The 22,167-nt window shown below is 35.6% G+C and overlaps 2 protein-coding genes across 3 annotated transcripts in view; both read left to right on the top strand.

The window, feature by feature from the left end:
* dhrs11a (dehydrogenase/reductase 11a) overlaps positions 1-13,782 on the top strand; it is a 34,200-nt gene extending 20,418 nt beyond the window's left edge. Inside the window, exons 2-7 of the mRNA XM_083531639.1 lie at positions 7,197-7,406; positions 8,960-9,054; positions 10,070-10,199; positions 11,364-11,456; positions 11,830-11,895; positions 11,984-13,782. Of these exons, the coding sequence (XP_083387765.1) occupies positions 7,197-7,406; positions 8,960-9,054; positions 10,070-10,199; positions 11,364-11,456; positions 11,830-11,895; positions 11,984-12,025 (636 nt within the window). The 3' untranslated portion in view covers positions 12,026-13,782. The remainder of the gene's footprint in view (positions 1-7,196; positions 7,407-8,959; positions 9,055-10,069; positions 10,200-11,363; positions 11,457-11,829; positions 11,896-11,983) is intronic.
* A 4,570-nt stretch (positions 13,783-18,352) lies between these two features.
* LOC310720683 (flotillin-2a) overlaps positions 18,353-22,167 on the top strand; it is a 22,341-nt gene continuing 18,526 nt past the window's right edge. Inside the window, exon 1 of one of the 2 annotated variants that reach the window (XM_083531461.1) lies at positions 18,353-18,594. In XM_083531461.1, coding sequence (XP_083387587.1) covers positions 18,546-18,594 — 49 coding nt within the window. In that variant the 5' untranslated portion in view covers positions 18,353-18,545. The remainder of the gene's footprint in view (positions 18,595-22,167) is intronic. The other variant, XM_083531462.1, reaches the window with a different exon arrangement.

Genomic DNA, 22,167 nt, shown 5'->3' with positions numbered 1-22,167 from the left:
ATTAAAAAAATTGCCCCACACACACACACACACACACACACACACACACACACACACACACACCTTACGCAAAATTGATCTGTATTTTTGCATCCAAAAAAATATATATATATTTTTTTATTACAACTCAAAACATTCAGTGTTAAAAAATAATAGCATGCATCTATTTTTTTATGCGTATTTGTAAGGACAAATGACGTTTAGTTAAGTATAAAAATGTGAAGATGTGTTTAAATAAATCGAAGAAGAAACTCCACCATAGTTAATGAGGTGAGAGAGGATTCTTATTTGCTATATGATCGTTCAGATGTGTCACATTGATATTCTAGCTAAGCAACAGTTTACACACACTATTCAAAAGAAGATCAAGGTGATGACCAGGCGGTGCTAAAGATTCATATTTTTACCCACATTCCATACAAGCAGCAAAGTTATCAAATAGTCCATTAATCAGAGATTTTTTTATTCTCTAATGACATCATTTTTCACTGTGAAAGGTCGGAAAAATTGCCTCCTCTATGTTCCAGGGCTAATGTAGCATCTATTTTGTCAGACAGATCAATATCTCTTGCAGCTAAATGATTTAGAAGATTTACTGTAACTGTAACTTGAAGTGAAGTTAAACTTTATTATAAACTTCATACAAGGTTAGAAAATCGATTTCTTTGAACATTTTGGAAATTAGTTTTAATGACTCTATGGAGTGGGTCTCATCTATCTTCAGCCTTTACACTGCATATCTGTGTGTGTGTGTGTGTGTGTGTGTGTGTGTGTGTGTGTGTGTGTGTGTGTGTGTGTGTGTGTGTGTGTGTGTGTGCGCGTGCGTGCTTGAATAAGGAGCTAAATGAAACCACTGGCTGGTTAAGGTGTAGAATTATCTATAATAAGTGACACTTTAGCAGAACAAAACTATTAGAATAAAATTGTCAACATATTTCGGTTTGACCATTTTTAAAGTAAATAAATATAAAAGAAGTGAAATTAAAACACAACATCCTTTTTTTTTACTCAGATCTAAAAATTAATAAACTCCAATTGAAAACATTTTTTTAATAACAACTTTTTTTTTTTACTTTTACTGTCTGAAATCTAGCACCAAAATCCGCCATGATGCACATGATCCGGCAATTAAAACAGTCCGTGTGGAAACAAAAGTTCTGTTTGGTGTCCTGATGATTTACGTAATTTGCATAAAGCATCTATATTTGTCCGTGGTCATGTTGATTAGATTAATAAAAACGTAAAAATAATTTATTGGATGGATAGTCTCATCGTTTAAGTTCCCTAATGTTTGCTTCTAAGTTTGTTCAATGGGTGTGTAAATGGTATGGCTAATCACAGCGCTTCTTTCTTCATTACTGGAACATTTACATCACTTTATGATCCTCCTGCTACTTCCAGCCTCTACAGTCGATCAGACACAAAGGTCAAGGACACACACACAGGAAATGGATCTGTGTGTGAGGGCTTTTATGTATAACATTGATCAGAAATAGTGTGTCCATAGTATAGGTTCAGCCAACAGGATCTCTTTTACACACAAACACACAGAGACACACACACATAAGCACACACCTACACACACACACACACACACACACACACACACACACACAGAGCATTTAGCTGAAATAGTTGTAGTCCAGCAGTCTCCTCTCTGCGTGTTGGCATGTGTGTGAGGGATGTTGCCATGGCGCGTGTGTACAATGTCTTTGTTTTTATTCTGTGCACCATTTGTGCTGTGGGATGTTTTCTGGGGGAATTTCCTCCTGATTGGTCTGTGTTTCTCTTCTTTTTTCTCCTCCCTTTTTCTGTCTTTAAGAGATTTTTCAGTTTCAGCATCTACTTTCTCTGTTCTCTCACGCTGTTATTTCCTTTCATGATTTCCGTTTCTTTAAAATAAAGGTCTCAATGAATTCAGATATTAAATATTATTGTTTACTGCTACTAGCAGAACAAACGTTAGCTTTAGTGTTTGTGTATTTCATCTTTATATGGGAGCACTGCGGTATCTTGCTGAAACATTATAGCCCATGCTAAGCACTTCATTCATTTAGTCTCCAGAATTGTTTATAATTTAGTTTCTGGTAAATGTTTCCGTTATATAGTGTAAGTAAGGACATAGGATAAAGTGAGAGTATAGGACATAATGTGTTTTTAAATCCAACTTCTGGAACTGGCCTGTTAGTATTAGCATTTTTTGTGTTCACTCCCCTGGTAGAAAGTTAGTAAACTGTTTTGGCAGCAAAAGGTAGTTGGTCCCCCTTGTCCAGCTCGGACCAGCTTTCACTCCCCACTTGCAACAATGAGCCTCGGCCGCCCATAACCCTGTCTCTGGTTCACCACTGTTCTTTCCTTGGAGCACTTTTGATAGATACTGACCACTGCAGACCAGGAACATCCCACAAGATCTGCAGTTTTGGGGATGCTCTGATCCAGTCGTCTAGACATCACAATTTGTCTCTTGTCAAACCCACTCACATCCTTACACTTGCCCATTTTTCCTGCTTTGAACACATCAACTTTGAGGACAAAATGTTCACTTGCTGTCTACTAATATTTCACCCATTAACAGGTACCATGATGAAGTGTTATTTACTCACACGTCATAATGTTTTAATGTCATAATGTTATGCCTGGTCTGTGTTTATCAAGCACTTTTAGAACTAAAAATAAAAATACTATATAAATATTAGGGGTAATTTATTGATACATTTTTAGTAACCACTTGATACTGACTTTGTATCCGGAGCATTTCTTAAGAACCCTGAGGTGGAAATAGACTACAGCTTGAGTTCCAGTCCACACACATGCACACATTTTCATGAACAGGAGCAATTTAGTTTAGTTTAGTTTAGTTTAGTTTAGTTTAGTTTAGTTTAGTTTAGTTTAGTTATATTAGATTAAAAGTCTATTCACTGCTGTTTTTTGCAGTCCAGTGAAAGTAAACCTGAAATACCTGGAAGAAAAAACAACTTCGCACAGAAAGTAACTTAAATCAGAACTGAATCGCATTTGAACTCTGTGAACTTCAGTGCTTTGAAACAGCAGCAGTTTGACTTTGGTAACATTCCTCATCAAAAACTTTCTTTCGGCTTCTTCCATTAGGGATCGCCACAGCGGATCATCCGTGTTCGTGATCCGCATGTTTGATTTGGCACATGTTTTTACACTGGATGCCCTTCCTAACGCAACCCTCCCTATTTATCGGTATTTATCATATTTCGGTAATATTCCTCATTACTGTTTCAAATTGTATTCGTTTGTTGAAGACCTCCAGGGCATATTTTAGGTTTGGACATTTAATTAGATTTTTTTGAATACGTGATAAATGGATTTACCTACTAACAGGTTTATTAGAAAATAAACATCCTTATTAGAACTGAATGGGTTGTAATGGTTGTAATAAAATGATTTTAGTGGTTTCGAAAACTGCTTATCTCCAATATGTAATTTTTCCACACAACCATCTGACTGATCGGTTAATTGCATGAACGAGAAGTGATACCTAATTCCTAATAAAGTGGCCAGTTAGTGTATTGAAGCATTGAATGACAGACTTCACCAGGTGGAAATAATGAATTGTATACTTGTGATACTGAATCCCGCTGTGAGCAGTTGAACAGGCCAAACTGGAACATATTAGCTTTGACCAACAAGAGGTATCCAAGTGTGTGTGTGTGTGTGTGTGTGTGTGTGTGTGTGTGTGTGTGGTTGTGAGCAGAAACACAATCTGTCCCTACCGAGATGTGTGGGTCACACACATTTAATCACCCACACAAGTACACTGTGAACTAACACGCTAACACAACCCAAGCTGTTAATTAGAATTTGTGTGTTAGGAACAGCACTTGACTGAACAGTTTGTTTATGCGTGCGTGCGTGCGTGCGTGTGTGTGTGTGTGTGTGTGTGTGTGTGTGTGTGTGTGTGTGTGTGTGTTTGTGTGTCTCAGAATCAACTCTGTTAATTCCTGTTTCTTATAGAGGAACTATTGAGAAAGACTCCTTACATATAAACTGTAGCACTAATATATGTTATGTATGTACTCAGAAAAAGAGTCTAAGTGATGATGTACTTTCATTTCTAAGTTATTTTTATTAATACAGGGCCCGAGCAAAGCAAACTGTTTATTTAGAGAGCAATTTTTGCCAACATTGCTGTTGCTGTCTCTATTGTTGGTAGCTAATTTACCACAAAAGTTCTTGCTAATAGCAACATGAAATTGAGTGAACGGTGGCTGTATATTTATATTTAAAAATGTTTTTTTTTTTTTCAATTAGTATCACCAAAGCTCCCTAACATCAATACTCATATAAAAAAAACTCTTGTAAATAAATGAATGAGCTCCCTTGTTTCTCTTCTATAGAGAGCCAGTCTGTGTAAATTTGAGTTTTCTGAACAGTAGCCTACTATTAAGCTCGATCCAAGCATTAATTGGCCCATACTTTTCTCTTCCCTACCTTCTCATTCGTCGTCTTGCTCTTCTTCTTTTTCCTTTCACTCCGTCTCGCTTTTTTCGCTCCATTTCACTTTCACATGGAATTTGTGTATTTGATCTGCTTAATGACCTGAATCCTTTCCAAGATGTTTAGTGTACTAAAGCTGCATGGTTTTCTGCTCGATTGTGTATATCTCGGATGTGTGTGTGTATATATATGAGTGTGTTACTGTACAGATAAGCTTATGCATTAGGCATCGGAGAAGTCAATGTGTATCTTATTTCTCTATCTGTTTTCATTTGTATTCTTTGCTTCTCAGTATGTCTGTCAGCTTGCAGGGGTGACAGAGAGTGTGTGAGAGATTGAGCGACTAAAACACACAGCTCTTTTGTTGAAAATCCAAATCTTTTACAGGACGCTGAAGCAAAAGAGAACAAATGACAGTTGTATTGTAGATTGTGCTTAGACAATATTGTGTGATATTGGGCAGGAAAACCCCCAGAATATAAAGAATTGGGTAGAAATGATTTCACCCATATATATAGTTTCTTTATGAATAAAGTGACTAATGTGTGCATTTTTTTTTTTTTTTTTTGTGACCACAGCTTTTGGTGCCATTGTACTATTGAATGAATTATTCAATCATGGATAAAATCAGAATTGGAAAAGAATTGAGTGCGGATAAAATACTGTAACATGCATAGCCATCTATGTAATATATTCTAACCAGTGTTGTTTTGTGACTAAATATTTACATCAGGATCCTGATTTTCTAGTCTTGCAGGAGTATCTTTCAGTATCTGCTGTAGTTTTAGTGTTTACCAAATATGATAATACATTTTGTATTAGTAAAAGCAATGTTCAATGTATGTTCAATCAAAATTGCCATATAATGGAAGGCAATAGTGACGGTGTAAATTGCAATTAGGATCCCATGGGAAGATGAAAATCTATTTTTTACTGTCATGCAGGTGGAGGCTAGCTTCATTATAAAAGTTGCTAGATAGATAGATAAACACATTTTAAAAAACCCTATTAAAAGACTCACTTTGTTAAATATTTATCTGTAAATTCTGTGTTTTTTTTCCTAGATAAGCAGCTTCCGTTAAGTATTCTTGTAAAGACATTTTACAAAACAAATATGTTGTCTCAATAACAAATGCTTAAGTATACAATGTAAATACTTAAAAGAAATGCAAATTCCTGGAAATAAATGTAACATCAGTTCCAGTCTCATTCAAACACACACACACACACACACACACACACACACACACACACACACACACACACACACACACACACACACACACACACACACACACACACACAAACACCATTTCCCTGGATCCTCAGCGAATTAAGTCAAGACACGCATGAGTCAATAACAGATTCAATATCCTTTTATTCAGTACAAAGTCTCACTCTTGGATCAATTTTTCTGATTTACTTTATTAACTCAGTTCTGTTTGTTGGCTGATTACTGGCTTTTCACTCTAAGTTTGCTTACCTTTTATGTCCGCATGTTTTTTTATTATCTGTATTTGCATTAAAACCCTGTGTAGTCACCTGACAAAGTATCTATTCACTGGAATCCCCTAATCTCCACTGCAGCTTTCTTTATCAACATCTCTGTAGTTGCCTTTGATCAAACTCAAGGTTCCACGAAGCAAATCAAGCTCCAATAAGATGGGTTTTGATCGGCGCAGGTCTAATGGTTAATGGTTGTAAAAAATTCTGAGCTTAGATTACGGTTCATGTGCCCATTTAAGTGACCTTCAAATTCTCTGGTTCCTTCACCCTCACAAAAAGATGACTATGGGTTGACTGGAGATGGCAAAAGGATGTGATGTTATTCTATTCATTGGAGGGTTTAACCATACTATTGGCTGGGGTGTCATTAATTTAGAAAGAATTGTTTAGCAGGAACAATTTTATTTTATGTATGAAAGAATTGTGTGTGTGTCCTTGTTGGTTATGATTAAATACAAACTTCTAAATACTAGCCTAGAAAGGAGTTTTAGTTCATTTATTTTTCAGGTTTACTTCTGAATACAAATCAGATCCTTAATATAATATGGCTGCAATTATCACTATCTTTTCACACTGAGAAATATGCTAAAAGATTTAGAAAATCAGGATGGTACTGATTTCTGTTGATTGATGAGATTTGCTGCCTCTTGGTTTCCACTGAGTGTTGGTCTTGTGGTTCACAGGTAAAAGATTCTTGATGGTGTAATGTAGTAGGGCAGATTTTCTTTTGTCAGTTTGAACGTTATCTCTGCGTTGCTGGTTATCATGCTTCTTACTTTGGTTTACTGATCTTTTCATTATAAAGCTTTGTGTGCATTTACAAAGCCTTTAAGTAGACTAGGCTTGATTTGCATGATTTTATTAAACAGCATACAGTTGTCCTGGTGTAGATTCTTTATAGTAACTGTTGAAACAAAATGTTTTCACAAGGGTTCATCAGAAATAATGGACCGATGAAAATTCCTGAAATGTTGTTGATTTGGTGTCCACACTAGTACACGGTCAGCCATGATACAGCACTCCTGGAGCACAGAGGGTTAAGGGCCATGCTCAAGTACTACTTAAAACTACGTATAACTACTTATAAGCACAAATAAGACCACAGGTGTTGTTGCAAGTCAGAGTCTGGAGTTTCTTCCATCATTCATTACCTTGAGTCCTATTTCTACAAATTCCTACACTTATTGCATTGTATTTATTTCTCTTTCTGTTCGTGTTTGCAGAAGCTGGCAGCTGAGTGTCAGAGTGCGGGTTACAGCGGTACTCTGATCCCGTATAAATGTGACCTGTGCAATGAGGAGGAGATCCTCTCCATGTTCTCTGCTATTAAGACCCTGCTTCAGGGGGTGGACGTGTGTATCAACAACGCCGGCCTGGCTCACAACGAACCTCTGCTAAGTGGCCGCACTGAGGGTTGGAAGAACATGCTGGATGTAAGATATACACACCGTCAGTTCAGTTCAATGTACAGTTAAAATCAATTTTACGGTGCACAATGAAACAGAAATGCAAATGCAAGTTAACTATGTTTTTAGTAATTGTATTTCAGACAAAACTGAAAAGGGTTTAATAGGATACATTTGAGGCAGATGTGTGTGTGTGTACGTAAAGTTTAAATATAGATAAAGGTCATTTAATAGGAAAACATGTATACTAATTATACAAAAACATATCAGCATTGTTTCAACTTTGGATGAGGTAAGTTTCTTAGAAGAATGCATGAAGAACATAGGTTGAGTTTATAAACTCCAAAGATCAGGTCTCAGGAAAAGTAGTGTGTAGTGCTGCCACACACTACTGTTTGACTCCAGAGGCCTCTGTATTTCCGCTTGATTGTCTGAGCGTTAGTGCTTTCCATATACAGTGTGGTTCATCGAGCTTTGTTCCATCCATTATTTACCAGCCCATTCCCATTCAGCAGCTAGACATTTCCCTTGCCTGTGCATTAGTTGCCATGGCTAGCATTCTTACAGTGTGTGTGTGTGTGTGTGTGTGTGTGTGTGTGTGTGTGTGTGTGTGTGTGTGTGTGTGTGTGTGTTTCTAAAACCCCCAAATACACAATGGAAGAATAGTTTCCCCGAAAACAGGATTGAAGAAAGTCAGGGTTCCTGCTTCTATCCTGAGTTCGGGTTCATTCTGTGTCTCATAGGGTTTTTGTAGGTTCTTCTATTTCTTCCCATCTCCCAAAAACATGCTGTCCAGTCTAATTTGCCTACCTTGGTGCAAATGAGTGTGAATATTTACTGTTTATTTATGTACCATTTAGCGTGTATTCGTAGCTCACACCCAGAGTTCTTTGCACTGAAAAACCTGTGATCCTTCCTTCGAGACACATAAAGCTGTGTCTGTGTAACATACTTGAAGAAAGGTTTTGTCAGCCTGCTTGAACTCAACTAAAGCCAAGAGCTCACATTAAGCAATAACTGCCCAATGTTGCTGTGATTGACAGGAGAGAGTATGGCACATAACCCACCCAAATTGCAAGGCCACTTTTGGTCCTTTGGCTCCTGGCAAACGGATTTCTTTGGCACTATCTGCATTTGGCTTTATGGTCTCTTGACGACTGGACGAATGTTATTCTGTTGTGTCACATGGGAGCCTTAATTACATGCTTTTTCTGAAATTCCAGCATTTTCATATTGTCCTTAATTGTTCCATATTCTTTCTTCATGTTACATGACACAGCATTTTGTCTCAAATAAGCATACGCATATAAACATATGATAACATCACTCTGCAAATAGGTTGGGAAAGCAGAAATCCAACCAGCTATTATTTCTAACCAAATGACCTGTATTACTTTAAATCCAAATCTAGTTTCCTCAGCCGGTAATAACCAGAGCTACTTTGAGCTAAATTCAATGTCGGGAAAAAGAATGAGCACTAAGCTGTTGTTCTTTGTGACTTGAGAAATGCTGTGGTTGTCTTTTATTTTGTTACTGTGCAATGTTGTTCTTTTCAATTTACTCTTGATTATCCTTCCAAGGTGAATGTTCTCGCTCTGGCCATCTGTACTCGCGAAGCCTACCAGTCCATGAGGGAGAGAAACGTGGACGATGGACACATCATCAACATCAACAGGTCCCATCCTGAAATCTGAAATTCTGAAATCAGCTCTCTGATTTACCAACTAAATAAAAATGTTTATTAGCATAAAATGTTTGAACCTTTTTTAAGTTACATTCAAGGCAGTAGAAGGGAAGTGAAAGAAATACCGACTGTTGATTGTTATCACAGCTATAAACTGTAAAACTGCAGCTTCGATATACAGTACGTATTACTGTAGAGCTGTAAAACCCCCTGTGCTGAAATGCTAAATAAAGACTTCTTCTAGAAAATTCTTCAGAAAACATTTGGATGCTCTATTAGTCTCAGGGATCTCAGGAGGGGGGGATGAATCAAACTGTTGAAGAGACTTTGTGGAGATTCTAAAAAAGTTGTATAAAATCAGAATATTACAAAATGTAGACACAGAGAACAGGCAAAAACCTAAATTCATAGGAATGTCTGGTAATTAAATCCACAAAAAAATGTTTGATTAAACAAATTCTTAAAAAAATAAATCTCACGGCCTGGTAAGTAAATCAACAAAGGAGTATCGCCTCAAAAAAGTAGATCTTTAGGTAAAAGGGAATAAAAACATTTAGGAGGTAAAAATCCAATAGGCAATATTTTAATCATTAGATATAATGAATAATTGGAAATGAATTACATGTGGCAGCGATGTTACAGTACTAATGACAAATAGAGCACAACAGAAAGAAACAATGAGGGCCTTAAGTGGGCAAAAAAATTAATTACAATAATTGTAAAATCCAGACAGAGATAAGCATAAGAAAACTTCACCTTATCATGAATACCACAAAGATAATGCATTAATGTCAATGTAATGGAGCTAACTTATTCTCAAAACCACTGGTATAGAAAATTGCACTTCCAGATGGCAGGTGTGGTAAATATAGAGTAGGGGGACATGTGACATACATTGAAAGAACAAAGAGCAGTCATGATGATAAACGGCACTCGAAAAAATATATTTTTAATACCCAGATAGAATATAAGGTTAAAGGTGAGTGTGTTTTTGTACTGTGTGCAGTATGGGAGGACACAAAATGGTACCAAGCGCCGACGCGCATTTCTACTGCGCCACCAAATACGCTGTGACGGCGCTTACTGAGGGGCTCAGACAGGAACTGAGGGAAGCCAAGACACACATCCGTGCCACGGTGACACATCTCACAAATTCACACACACACACACACACACACACACACACACACACACACACACACACACACACACACACACGCATTTACATGTTAAATTTGGCATAGATTTTACACCTATACACAGCTTTACATATATGCTGCAACAGAATGACTTTCAAACAAATTGATTGCAACCAACGTTGCAATTTCTTCAAGCCAATTTGGTGCAAAACGAAAGAAAACTTTTGGTGCAAAAAGAAAGAAATTAACTAAAAGAAATCAATTCTAATTAAGGTTATTATAGTTGATACATTATAACTAAAACTAAAACGAAGAATATCGGTAGAAAAAATGGTTTGTGTGTTTCGAAAAAAAAAATTCAGTGATTTTTTTGTAGATTCTTTGATATTAGCTAGAAATAAAATGAAACTAAAATACAAATAATAATGATTTTTAAACAATTTTCAAAATTAAATAATGTGTCTAAAAATGAGAAATAATAAAATATAAGATCAAATAAATAAGCATTGATAATTTTTTTTTCGCTATTAAAACCAACCAAAGAAAATAAATACAAAAAGAAATAGAAATAAACACTTGTAATATTTAGAAAACTCTATTGAACTTGATATTATCAAAGCGATGCAGATTTTATTACTACTAATCGTGATCATGATAATTCAGGGTTAACAATCTATTAAGCGGCAATCCTGTACCCACATAGTTTCAAAGTGGATGTAAATGCTGCTTTACGTGTTTAAATTGAGTACATTCTATTTCTGTTTTTATTATAAATCCGATTTTTTTAATGCCACCTGTATTATATAGTTGTAATCTCCATTTCCTATACAGTACGTTTTGTTATATTTTGTTTACTTTGTTTTCTCAGTATAACTTATTCTGTTGAATGCTTTCATCTTATTTTTATTTCTCGTATTTTTATTTCTTTTTATTATCACACTGCGTGTGGTTGCGTGTGTGACAAATATAATTTTGCACTTGTATAAATTATAATATTAGATACTTCCAAACATTTTGCTTCAAGGTGAGTGCAGCTTCAGGACCGTTAGTACTTTCAACAAAACAAACAAACAGAAATTCATGCTAATATTCCATGCTAAATTTGATTTGAAGATCTGAATGTGAGCTGATTTGATGCTTTGTTGCTTTTGTACTGGACAGTGTATATCTCCTGGCATAGTGGAGACTGAGTTTGCCTTCAGACACCACAACAGTGATCCAGAGAAAGCTGCTTCTGTGTATGAAAGTATAAAGGTAAGCGAGATGTTTGAGCGTGTATGATCATGGATTATATTATTATTGTGGAAACTGGGTTGGGGTCGAGTGTATGCTTGTGAATGGATGGCAAAGCAAAGGAAGGTGAGTGGTAAGAGTCTTACACCTTTTACAATTTTCCCACTTTTTACGTGACTGTTAAGGGCTTTATCATGCAACATAAAACACACTGTGCTGTTTGGCCTTTTCTCTATTTCTCTTTAGGCGCTCTTCTCTTTCTCCTGCTAGTCAGGTGTGGTATCTATACCACTCACCTTCCTGGCTTCGCCCTCCATTTAAACCCCCCCAGAGTTTAACCACACCCTTTCCACAATTTTCTTATAATCTTTAATTTTCTTACAATCTTGTGCAGTGTTTGAAAGCAGAAGACATAGCTAGCGCCATCACCTACGTCCTCAGCGCACCTCCACATGTCCAGGTGAGCGTCTGCACTGGTTGCTATGTATCTATGTTATTTAAAAGAACCTGAATGAGTTTGTTTTCTCGTGCTATATTTCTGACTGTAGATCGGAGACGTGCAGCTGCGGCCAGTGGAGCAGGTGTCCTAGTGACCGTCCTGGAGACTCATCAACGGAGAGAAGAGGGAAGACAGAACCAGCAGCGAAACGGTGTCTCTCTGGCAACACCTGCTGGACAAAGCATACAAATAGTTTATAAACATGGGGTTTCGAAAGGGAATTGTGGTTTGTCTGTGTAGCAAGTCTGAAAATCTGAAGCTGTGTGAGAGGGAACTCTTGACACAAACAGAGGGAGAGAAACTACAGAAAGAAAGAAATACGTTTGGTACTGTTCCAATTTACACAAACACTGCTGCCTCAACATGATGGGAATTTTCTTTTTTAGTAGACGGAAAATGGAAACAGGGACCATATAGGGCTGAAAAATGGTCCCTGTTTATGATCTCAGACCAGAATGTCATCGGTTGCACAATTTGTTTTAGGTCATTTTTTCTTTTTTTTTTTTACATAACTTTTGAAATGAGACAAAAAACACTGTCATTCACTGTGCAGTGAAATAGGTGTAGGAAACACTGTTGCAATTATAATGTATTAAATTCATCTCATATAAAAGCGTTTTAACCATCAATCTTGTTTTAGAATAGCGTCTACCTCAAGTAACTCTATTCTGAAAGTTGTTTCTAATATTATTTTTGTCCCAATTATTGTTTTTTTTTTTAGTAGCTATAACACAATGACATTAAATATGATTACAAAATTCACAAGCGGTTATCAGGTTTGCCCTTACAAATAAAATCTATTTGCGTTCCTCTCTGAAATGCACCTCGCTTCTGCATTTATGTACATGCCTTTCTAATTATTAAATATACAGACAATTGTATTGGACTGTTGGACTCTTGGGAAGTTAGACACACACAATTGTGTAGGGTGTCATTGAATGCGGTAGCATAACATTTTCCAGTCACTTGAATTAGGAGACCCAAACCTGGTGTACATGATGTAAATAGTTTGGAGTGGATCTTGAGAAGTCTACCATAGAGCTCTAATGAACACCATTGGGATGGATTTAAATGTCGACTGCACCTCAGACCTCCTCACGCTACATCAGTTTATCAATTTAGTAACACCGGTGTGGCTGAAACAACACAAATCTCCACAAGCACACTCCAAAATCTAGTGCCCAAAAGAGTGTCGGTTATTATAAAAGTAATTTGGGACTGAATGTGGAATAAGATGTTCGAAAAGCAAATAAGAATCTTAAAATCCACAAAACTTATATGGTGTATCCTATTTATAACTACCGATAAGCTGCTGTAGTTTTAGACATTACCGACATGTTATAAGACTTTATACGACTTGCCATGATGCATTATAATTGCTCTAAGTGTCGGCACATTGATGACTGTATATATATTTTCTTTTTTTTATAAGTATTCTAACTTTGATTTGTTTGTAGATGTGTTTCTCATAACATGTAACATTCTGAAATTCTTTGATTTTACAACCAATCAGGAGTCTAAAGTACCTCGGAAAGTGCAGAGCCTGAGCTTATAAACTGCATACGAACAAATGCTTAAATGCTCGTGCTTTTTTTTTTAAAAAAGCCTGCATCCAGTGCATGATTGTTAATGTTTTTTTCCTGAGGAGGCATTTAAATTGACTTGAAGTCATGTAAAAGTGTTTTCTTGCACTTTGGACTTGCATTTAAAAAAGCACTTACACCTTTCCAAGAGACATGTGACTAACTTTTGTGTGCACATTTTTAAAAAAGATGCTCCACCTTTGCTCATGTGTACAGACTAGATATTCTTGTGAACATAAATCGAAAAGATTATTAGTGTTGTGAACTGTGTGCTGCCTTTTTATTTTTTCATGTGTACTGGGTACAGAATACACAATTCGTTTAAATCCCTTTTCTCTGTAATTAAGTGTGCAAATGTTTTTTTCAGAACACTTACACTCTTTAAGGCAGTGAATGCACAAAGAGCTAAAAATGGTTCTATTTCTTGCTTCATAGATGGATCCCCAAAATGTTTTTTATTATTTTTTTTATTTTGAAACTTATTTTTTATTTTGGATTATTGAAAAAAACTTGGGCGTTGATGTTTATTTTTAGAATCATCTTTTTATTATGAAAATGATGATGATGATGATATACACACTTATACAGAAAACACATTATACATTTATTTCAACATTAACAACATTATATACTGCTGATATCAGCAAAACGCTTTCCCTCATTTGCTTTTCTTGATCAGTTTTAAATATCTCGCAAATTTAATAAATGCATGCACACACCTACTAATCACTCATGTACACCACCTCAGTGTAAATTGCAAATCTGAATAGGAATATAATTGATTTTACCTTAAGCATTCGATTTTAATTCGAACCATTTTAATTTCTTTATGCTTTCAGGGGTCTTCAGAGATCCTCTTTTTGGAAACTGTTTTATTGGCAAAGTACAGAACCACAGGACTCTATAAAGAACCTCAAGGATCCTCAAGAAAGGGTTTTCAGTATGCAGGATTATAAAAACAAAACATTCCCCTTTAATGAAATGCTAATTAAAATAATAAAAATTATTAGTAATATCTTATCATTAAATCTTACACAATAAGTGATGTCTGAAAAGTAATGAAAAGTTTTATTCATTAGCATTAGGGTAGTAGATTTAAACTTTCCCTCAGAAAGAAAAGTACAGAGTTTACTAGTCCTTAAGACTTTCCTGAGGTGGAAAACCTAAAGGAACGGTTTTTCCTCGGAATACTACAATTCTACTGTCTTATGATTAGGTGTTGATTGTGTTCATACAAATCCCTAAGAAGGTACAATATCATATTAGAACATGTACTTTAATAGAATAATCAGAGCTACTATCATAGTAACTGATGAACCTGATGACCAATCAGATTTGAGAATTCAACAAGGTTGTTGTGTAAATCATTAAAAAATCAACTTTTTCCAGAAATATTTAGCAAATGCTGTGATTTTGCTTATTTTTTTTCAGAGGGTTCTAATAATGTCCTAACCACTTACAATCTTAATTTACTCTTCCATTAATCATAATAAAACATATTCAGTAACTAATATACCTCGTTCTGAATATTATTTAATAAACTCTAGGAGAACATAAGAAAGGAATGTACAGTAACAGCAAAGAAATGTACATCCATCAATTACTTCGTATGGGTTTGAATAATAGAATGTTGGTTTTAAGTATATCCATGGATCCCATGATATTCACTGATTCTGTATGTGATTTAACCAGTTTTCTCTGTAAGTCTTTTTTAAAACTGTTATAGAAAAATTCTTTACCTCATGAACTTAGTTTAATTTCTATAAAAAAGGTAGTTGAGCCAGGTATGTTTGAAGCAAACTTAGCTGGAAAGCATGCCTTAAGTAAAAAAAGCCATGTGTGTTTATAAGGTTAGAATTCTGTAGTGCTAACATTCAAACCCTCGTTCAGTCACAATCCATCAAACTGACTGAAGTAATATATTATGATAATCCTTGCCAAAATGCTGTTCATGAACATTTATGGCATTTGGCAGATGCCCTTATCCAGAGAAACTTCCAACTGAGCAGGGGAGGGTTAAGGGCCTTGCTCAAGGGTCCAGCAGTGGCAGCTTGGTGGTGGTGGGATTTGAACCTGTGACCTTCCGATCCAAAGTTCAGTGCCTTAACCACTGAGCTTCACCCTCCATTAACCCCAAATCCACAACATCATGATATAATGAATTGTTTTGTGTAAATGACAAAAACATCTAGTTTAGATAACCCTACCCAGAAGCCATTATTCCACAAAGCATGTGGTTTGGATTCTTTGTTGATAAGTTCTGATTTTTGATTATTGAATTGATTCTCCCCTCTTTGGATTTGCCTACTTTGTCCTGGCCTGCCTCTGGATAATGTTTTCTTAGATTGAAGGCCAATCCAAACCAGCTGGGGATGGTTTCTCATCAACGCCTTGGGGATTCATGAAATGACAGAGAAAGAACACGAGCTTTGAGGATGCATTTGGACTGTAGTTCATGTCAGCAGTCTGCTACACTGACTCAAGACTAGAGTTTGCATTTGATCACCATCACTGCACACCTCAACATTGTTAATCTTTAATTAATGTACATTCGGTGCCAACCAGATGAGGACGGGTTCCCTCTTGAGTCTGGTTCCTCTCACGTTTTCTTCCTTATGCCATCTCTGAGAGTTTTTCTTTGCCACAGTCGCCACCGGCTCACTAATCAGGGACAAACTTACACTTATAAAGAACAATCTTGTTCGTTTTTATCACCACATTATCTGTGTAAAGCTGCTTTAAGATAATGTTTATTGTTAAAAGCGCTATACAAATAAAAATGAATTGAACTGAATTGAATTAGTGTAAGTGGTTAGATACTTTTGTGAGAGTGTGCTGCTTTTTGTCAGTAAGCTAACCATCTGGCTTGCTAACTAAAGTGAGAAGTAGCTAGCTTGCTAACTGGTGAGCAGAAATTAGCTATTTAATTTATATAAAACAAATATATAAAGCAATGGTTTTTTCAGCTGTCTGGTAATATTCAATTATCAAGACCTCGGAATCATATTTGTTCTGTGTGATAGTTGTGATTTAAAGGTGCAAAAAAGGTTTTACATTTTTACAAAAGGTATAGAGTTTTACAGTTTTAACCCTAAAAAGGCACAAGGATATACTATGCCTTTAAATTAATATATTTGTAATACTTTTAAACTCTATTTGGTGCAAATCATATACCAATACAAGTCATTTAAACATTATTTATAACAAAATAGTATTTTCTGGGAACATTGGGTGTAATGTGCAAATATACCCTGGATAAGTTGCAAGTCAATGGCCAATCTAACATAGCCAAGTTACCTACTAGAATGATACGCTAGAGGAAACCAGAGAACTTGGAGGAAACCTGCATAGACATGTACAAAATACTATACAAACAGTTACCCAAAGGATAAAGATGTAAGACAGCAATACTACATGCTACAAGTATTTTATTACTGCTATTTCAAGTTAAAAAAAAAGGGTTTGAATCAAACAAACTTCACTAAGAGGAAATTATTTTGGGAAGTCGATCGAGCATAAAAACCATCATATTAAAGCCACAATTAATTGGGAAATCAATTTACCATAAATCTAACACACTCACTGCTATTAGGCTGAATTATCTCAGAATGGCCACTAGGTGGAGATCAATACAAGGGAAATTTTAGCATATTGGCTCTTCTAACCTACAAATAAATACAATGGAGCTCGATTCCATTGCTGGTTAAAAAAAGATTTACATTATGTAGGAGTAAAATTATTTTAAAAGACTTGTGTATTATAGAGATTATGATGTTTATACTCCAACACAAATCTGAACTAGAATGGCATAACTTTTCAGTTATTGGTACCATGTGAACTGTCTGTATAATGTTCCAATATGGCAATTCTTATTTTTTTTATTCTTGTTGTCATGTTAGTCCAGGCCATTAATTTTGATTATTTTTGGCTCTAGCAAAACTAAATATTGATATGCTAACATTATCCAGTAATATGGTATTGTATCGTATGTATTTCTGAATACAAGAATCTAGGAGAGTGTTTGGTAATACAAATTTGTATATAAATACTTGTCTGTGTGAACAATTTCACTATATAGAATAAAAGGCTAATTTAAAATAAACACATCAATACATGTATATAAATTATTTACTATACAATGATTATATGGTTTTGAACTTATATGCAACAAGCAAATGTTATTTGTTTGTTTATTTATTGGTTTTAAAACCAAGGTAAGAATATACCTATCCTATACTTATAGTATTCCTATAATCTAATTTATTAGGTTTTATTTGTACTACCTTACCTGACTGTTTAGTTAATTTTAATTTGTAAATAATAATAATAAAAAAAATGTTTTACCATATATGTGTGTGTGTGTATATATATATATATATATATATATATATATATATATATATATATATATATATATATATATATATATATATATAAATTTATTTTTTTATTTACATATATAAAAAAAAAATATATATATATATACACATTTTTATTAATTATATTACTTTAAACTAGTAAAACTGTTTTATATATATATATATATATATATATATATATATATATATATATATATATATATATATATATATATATATATATATATATATATTTTTTTATAATCATAACAGTCACTATGTGCAATATACTCGATGCACAAATCACATACGAATTAACATTAAATAAAAGTTATAAAATTACAATTTATGGCGTTATTTTCACTAATATATTGTTTAATTATACTTCTACTGATATGTATAATAGGAATAATTGGATTTCCGACATGTCAGACCCAGTCGTGTGTAGGAACTGACGAGTCGCGTAGTAGGCGTGGCCTTTTGGTGAAGCAGATGGGGCGTGGTTTGATGGTCTCGATGGGCGTGGTATCCGTAGCGTAAATTCTTGCTCGACCGGAACAAATGTGGTGGTTTGACTATTAGATCTCGCCATTTTCACCAGAACCGTAACCTTTAACTCAGGGGGACTTTTACCCGTATTTTATTTTATATTTCACCGAAGGGATACACTATGGGAAACTGCCATACGGTCGGACCAAACGAAGCTTTGGTAGTCTCAGGTACGAGCGACTCGCTCATTTTCTTTCTTCTTTACTGTTGCTCAGAGCAACGCTGCGAGCGCGAGGGGAGTTTTACCTCAGCTCTGCCAGGGGAAAAGCGAACCCGCTCTCTAACGCCTCTCTCCGCGGGTTACACTGAAGAGAGAGTACGCGTGTTGTTCCGACTCTTTATGAACCCGGTTCTTTCTAAATAAAAACCGTCGTGTTAGTGTGCTGGTTCTACTTTATGGAAATGGGATTTGAGCAGCGCGCGAGCGGTTGTTAGCATGGCGAGTATAGCGCTTAGGTTATTGTAAACAACATGGCTGAATCCCAAATGACTCATCCCTCAGTGTTAAAGTGCACTACACAGCACTATATACGAGCATGTGTAGGAGACTAGTAAGTCCAATTCAGTGCCATTTAGTCTTCAGCTATTTATCATTTAAGTCTATACTGTATATACATCTCTCTCTTTCTCTCTCTCCCTCTCTCTCTCCTTCATTCTTATATATACATATATATATATATTGTCAGGCATTGTTTGGGAAATTTGCTGATTGGTCACTCACTAGGTTTTATTTTTTTTGCCTATATATATATATATAATATGCTATATAGCTGTCCTAATAAACTAAAACATATAAGTGATTACATGGTCATATCAAATAACCCTGATTTTACTCTCATAAAGGTTCCAAATCATATTTGTGCAGAAGGTTTCAGATCTAAGACTCACGCACTGACATGAGTTCACAGACATCCTGATGAATCAAATGGATGTTAAAACCAAACAAACACAAAAGAAAATAAAATTGAAGGAAGTGAGATTTAACATTCACTAGTCATGTGATGGAGATGCATGTGATTACAGATGGCAAAACTCTTTGTTTCCTATTTATGAATCACCCTTTTCTTATCATCTTTGTAATCCCGGTTAGTAATCTCGCATTACTGTGGCTTCTTGCTCAAGGAGCTCGGAAGAAAATTTCCAGTGTCACGTAAGTGATTGGTGTGTTTCCTTTTATTGGGACATGGCACGATTTGGAAAGCAGTCTCTGCTATCACCCAAGCTGGCATCAGTCGAGTCATGCATCTTTAAAATCAGCCATTTTGAATTGTGTAAATAATTTAGTACCCGTAACCTATATTTCTGGATCTGTCCACACAAACACACATTGACATAGTACACAAGTTTTCTCATGTACTGAGAAAAGAGCAGAAACCCTTTTTTGCTCATTTATAAAGATCTAAAGATAGTTATTGAATCAAATCTCTCTGTATGGCGCTTTTATGGTGTTTTTTGCACCACAAAGCAAATTCTGACTAATGCAACCATAACATTCTTCCTTCTGTAGAACAACAACAAAAAAAATCTCTCTCAAAACACTAACGAACTAAAAGAGTAAGTTTTGCCATTTGGTTGCAGTTGGATGTTGTCTTAATTCATCTTGGTTTTCTAATGTAGTGGGGAATTTTATTGTACTTACTTTATGCACAGTCAAAATTGAGGTTTCGGTTACAAGACACGCGCAGACACATTAAAGTAAGAGAAACATTTAATCGAATCAACTGAACCAAAGGTGTTTAGAGAACGCTGAGGAAAACTTTAGTTTTTTTCCCTCATGCAAGTCCAACATACATACCTATACACCTTAACAACTATGTTTAGACCCCCATTATTAATAAGTTTTCCATAGTAATTGTGTGGCAGTCTGATAAAAAACCAGTCAGGCATCGCTGTGATCAAACATGATGAAAAACAAAGCTTTTCATGAGTTATGATGTATAAAAATACTTCAGCACCTCGATTTAAAATTTTATTTCCCCAAATCAAAGCCCCGTAACTATGTTCCTGAAGTTGCCAATGCTTTCTGCGAACATCATGTTTGGAAGAATGGAAGCCAGTCAGTCACGACAAAATAAATATGCTGCAAAATTATCAAATCCTTTTTTATGTGGTGGGTTTCTATTTCTCTTAAATGCATCAAAAAAATTCTGGACTGAAAGTTAACACGTGTTCAGATTTTACTATATTTTTTACACCTGTCTATAAGATTTCAGCCTTTTCCCCTCCTGCATTTCCTGTAGCTGTGGTTTTTGGTCACATGCTTCAAGCTGTTTGCAGAATTGTCTTTTCACAGTCTGCTTTCTGTGTGTGTCTGTGTGTGTCTGTGTGTGTGTCTGTGTGTGTGTCTGTGTGTGTGTGTGTGTGTGTGTGTGTGTGTGTGTGTGTGTGTGTGTGTATGTGTGTGTGTGAATTCTGATCATTTTTTATAGTTTTTATTTATTTATTTTTGTTCTTGAGATATTTGAACGCTTCCTAGAAACCCATGTTTTTCGAGAGGTCGATGAACGCGAAGCGGGAGTAAGTTAAACTGAGCTGTAAAGCGCAGAGTGGCTTTTATCAACATTCACACGGCATCCTGGGTTTTTTTCTTTTTTTTTTTTTTTTTTTTTTTAAACATTCAGCTTTCAAGGCCAGACACACATGCAGGCAGGGTGGAGTTTCTCCCTAAAGCATTATCCAGTTGGATCCAGATTGTCATTTATATTGAGGTTATTTTATTTCTGACAATTTAGTTGCGCTTTATAATTTCTCATATCCAGGTAATAACTTAATGGCAACTTATTGTGTGGCCTTTTATGAAGCTGTAAAACAGGTCTGAACACAAATCGTACTCAAAAGGTTTGCGTGTGTTGTAGCCCGCTTTTCTTTGCTACGGTAAAATGAGCTGGAAAGTGAAAAGAAGTAGGAAAGACAAATGACAGCTGCACTTTTCCCTAGTATGATTTCTTAAAAAAAAGACATGGCGCAATGCCACGCCTGCCAAGCTTTTCACGTCTTTGCGTAGGAGCTAGGTATTTATTTTTTTTCAAACTCTTTTCTTTTGAATTTAGTCATGACCAATTCACTTCGCTCTCTGCTTCCATGATCCAGATAATGATTGAAGAGTAAATGTGTACTTCCTTTAAACCAATTGCCTCATTTTGTAACTTCAGCGCCCACCCTACTTGCCTCCTGTGCACTTCGACCTCTTAATAAAAAAAGGATCCAGCTGAAAGGCAACCGTTTGGACACCATTGCAGAGATCTAGCACGAATCTCTGAAGGTGCTTGAGACGATTCAAAAAAGAGACTTCCAGGACACGTTTCAGTGTGAGGAACACTGGAGCGCTGTATTGCTGTGCAAGGGGACTATTTTGAAGGATATAGTGTGTAAACAAAGATAAATAACTGACTTTGTTTGGTAAACAGAGCTGGTCTCAAAAGGTTTTGATACCAACTCGTACAAATAAGTAACGAATAGGACAAATTTGTTTGTTGTGAAAGCATCCTGAAGTTCTACTTGTTAAGTGATGACTTGTACTAGTGATCTTCAGTATTGAATTATAGAGCAGGACTGGTGTAAGAATTATAAACTGAATAAATGTCACTGGCCATCATAGCAATATCTAATAGGGACAATCCCAGCGTTCCTGCATGTGAAGTTCTCTAGTGTCTACTTATTAACTCAATTTTTGATTCTTGTGTTAATTATAATCACACAATGTGGTTTGTTGGGCACAGTATTGACTAGTGAAAAAGTTTCAT

The sequence above is a fragment of the Silurus aristotelis genome (genome assembly GCF_946808225.1).
Source record: "Silurus aristotelis genome assembly, chromosome: 26".
Lineage (NCBI taxonomy): Eukaryota > Metazoa > Chordata > Actinopteri > Siluriformes > Siluridae > Silurus > Silurus aristotelis.
The sequence above is the reverse complement of the archived record's forward strand: the minus strand, read 5'-3'. Positions and strand labels throughout refer to the sequence as shown.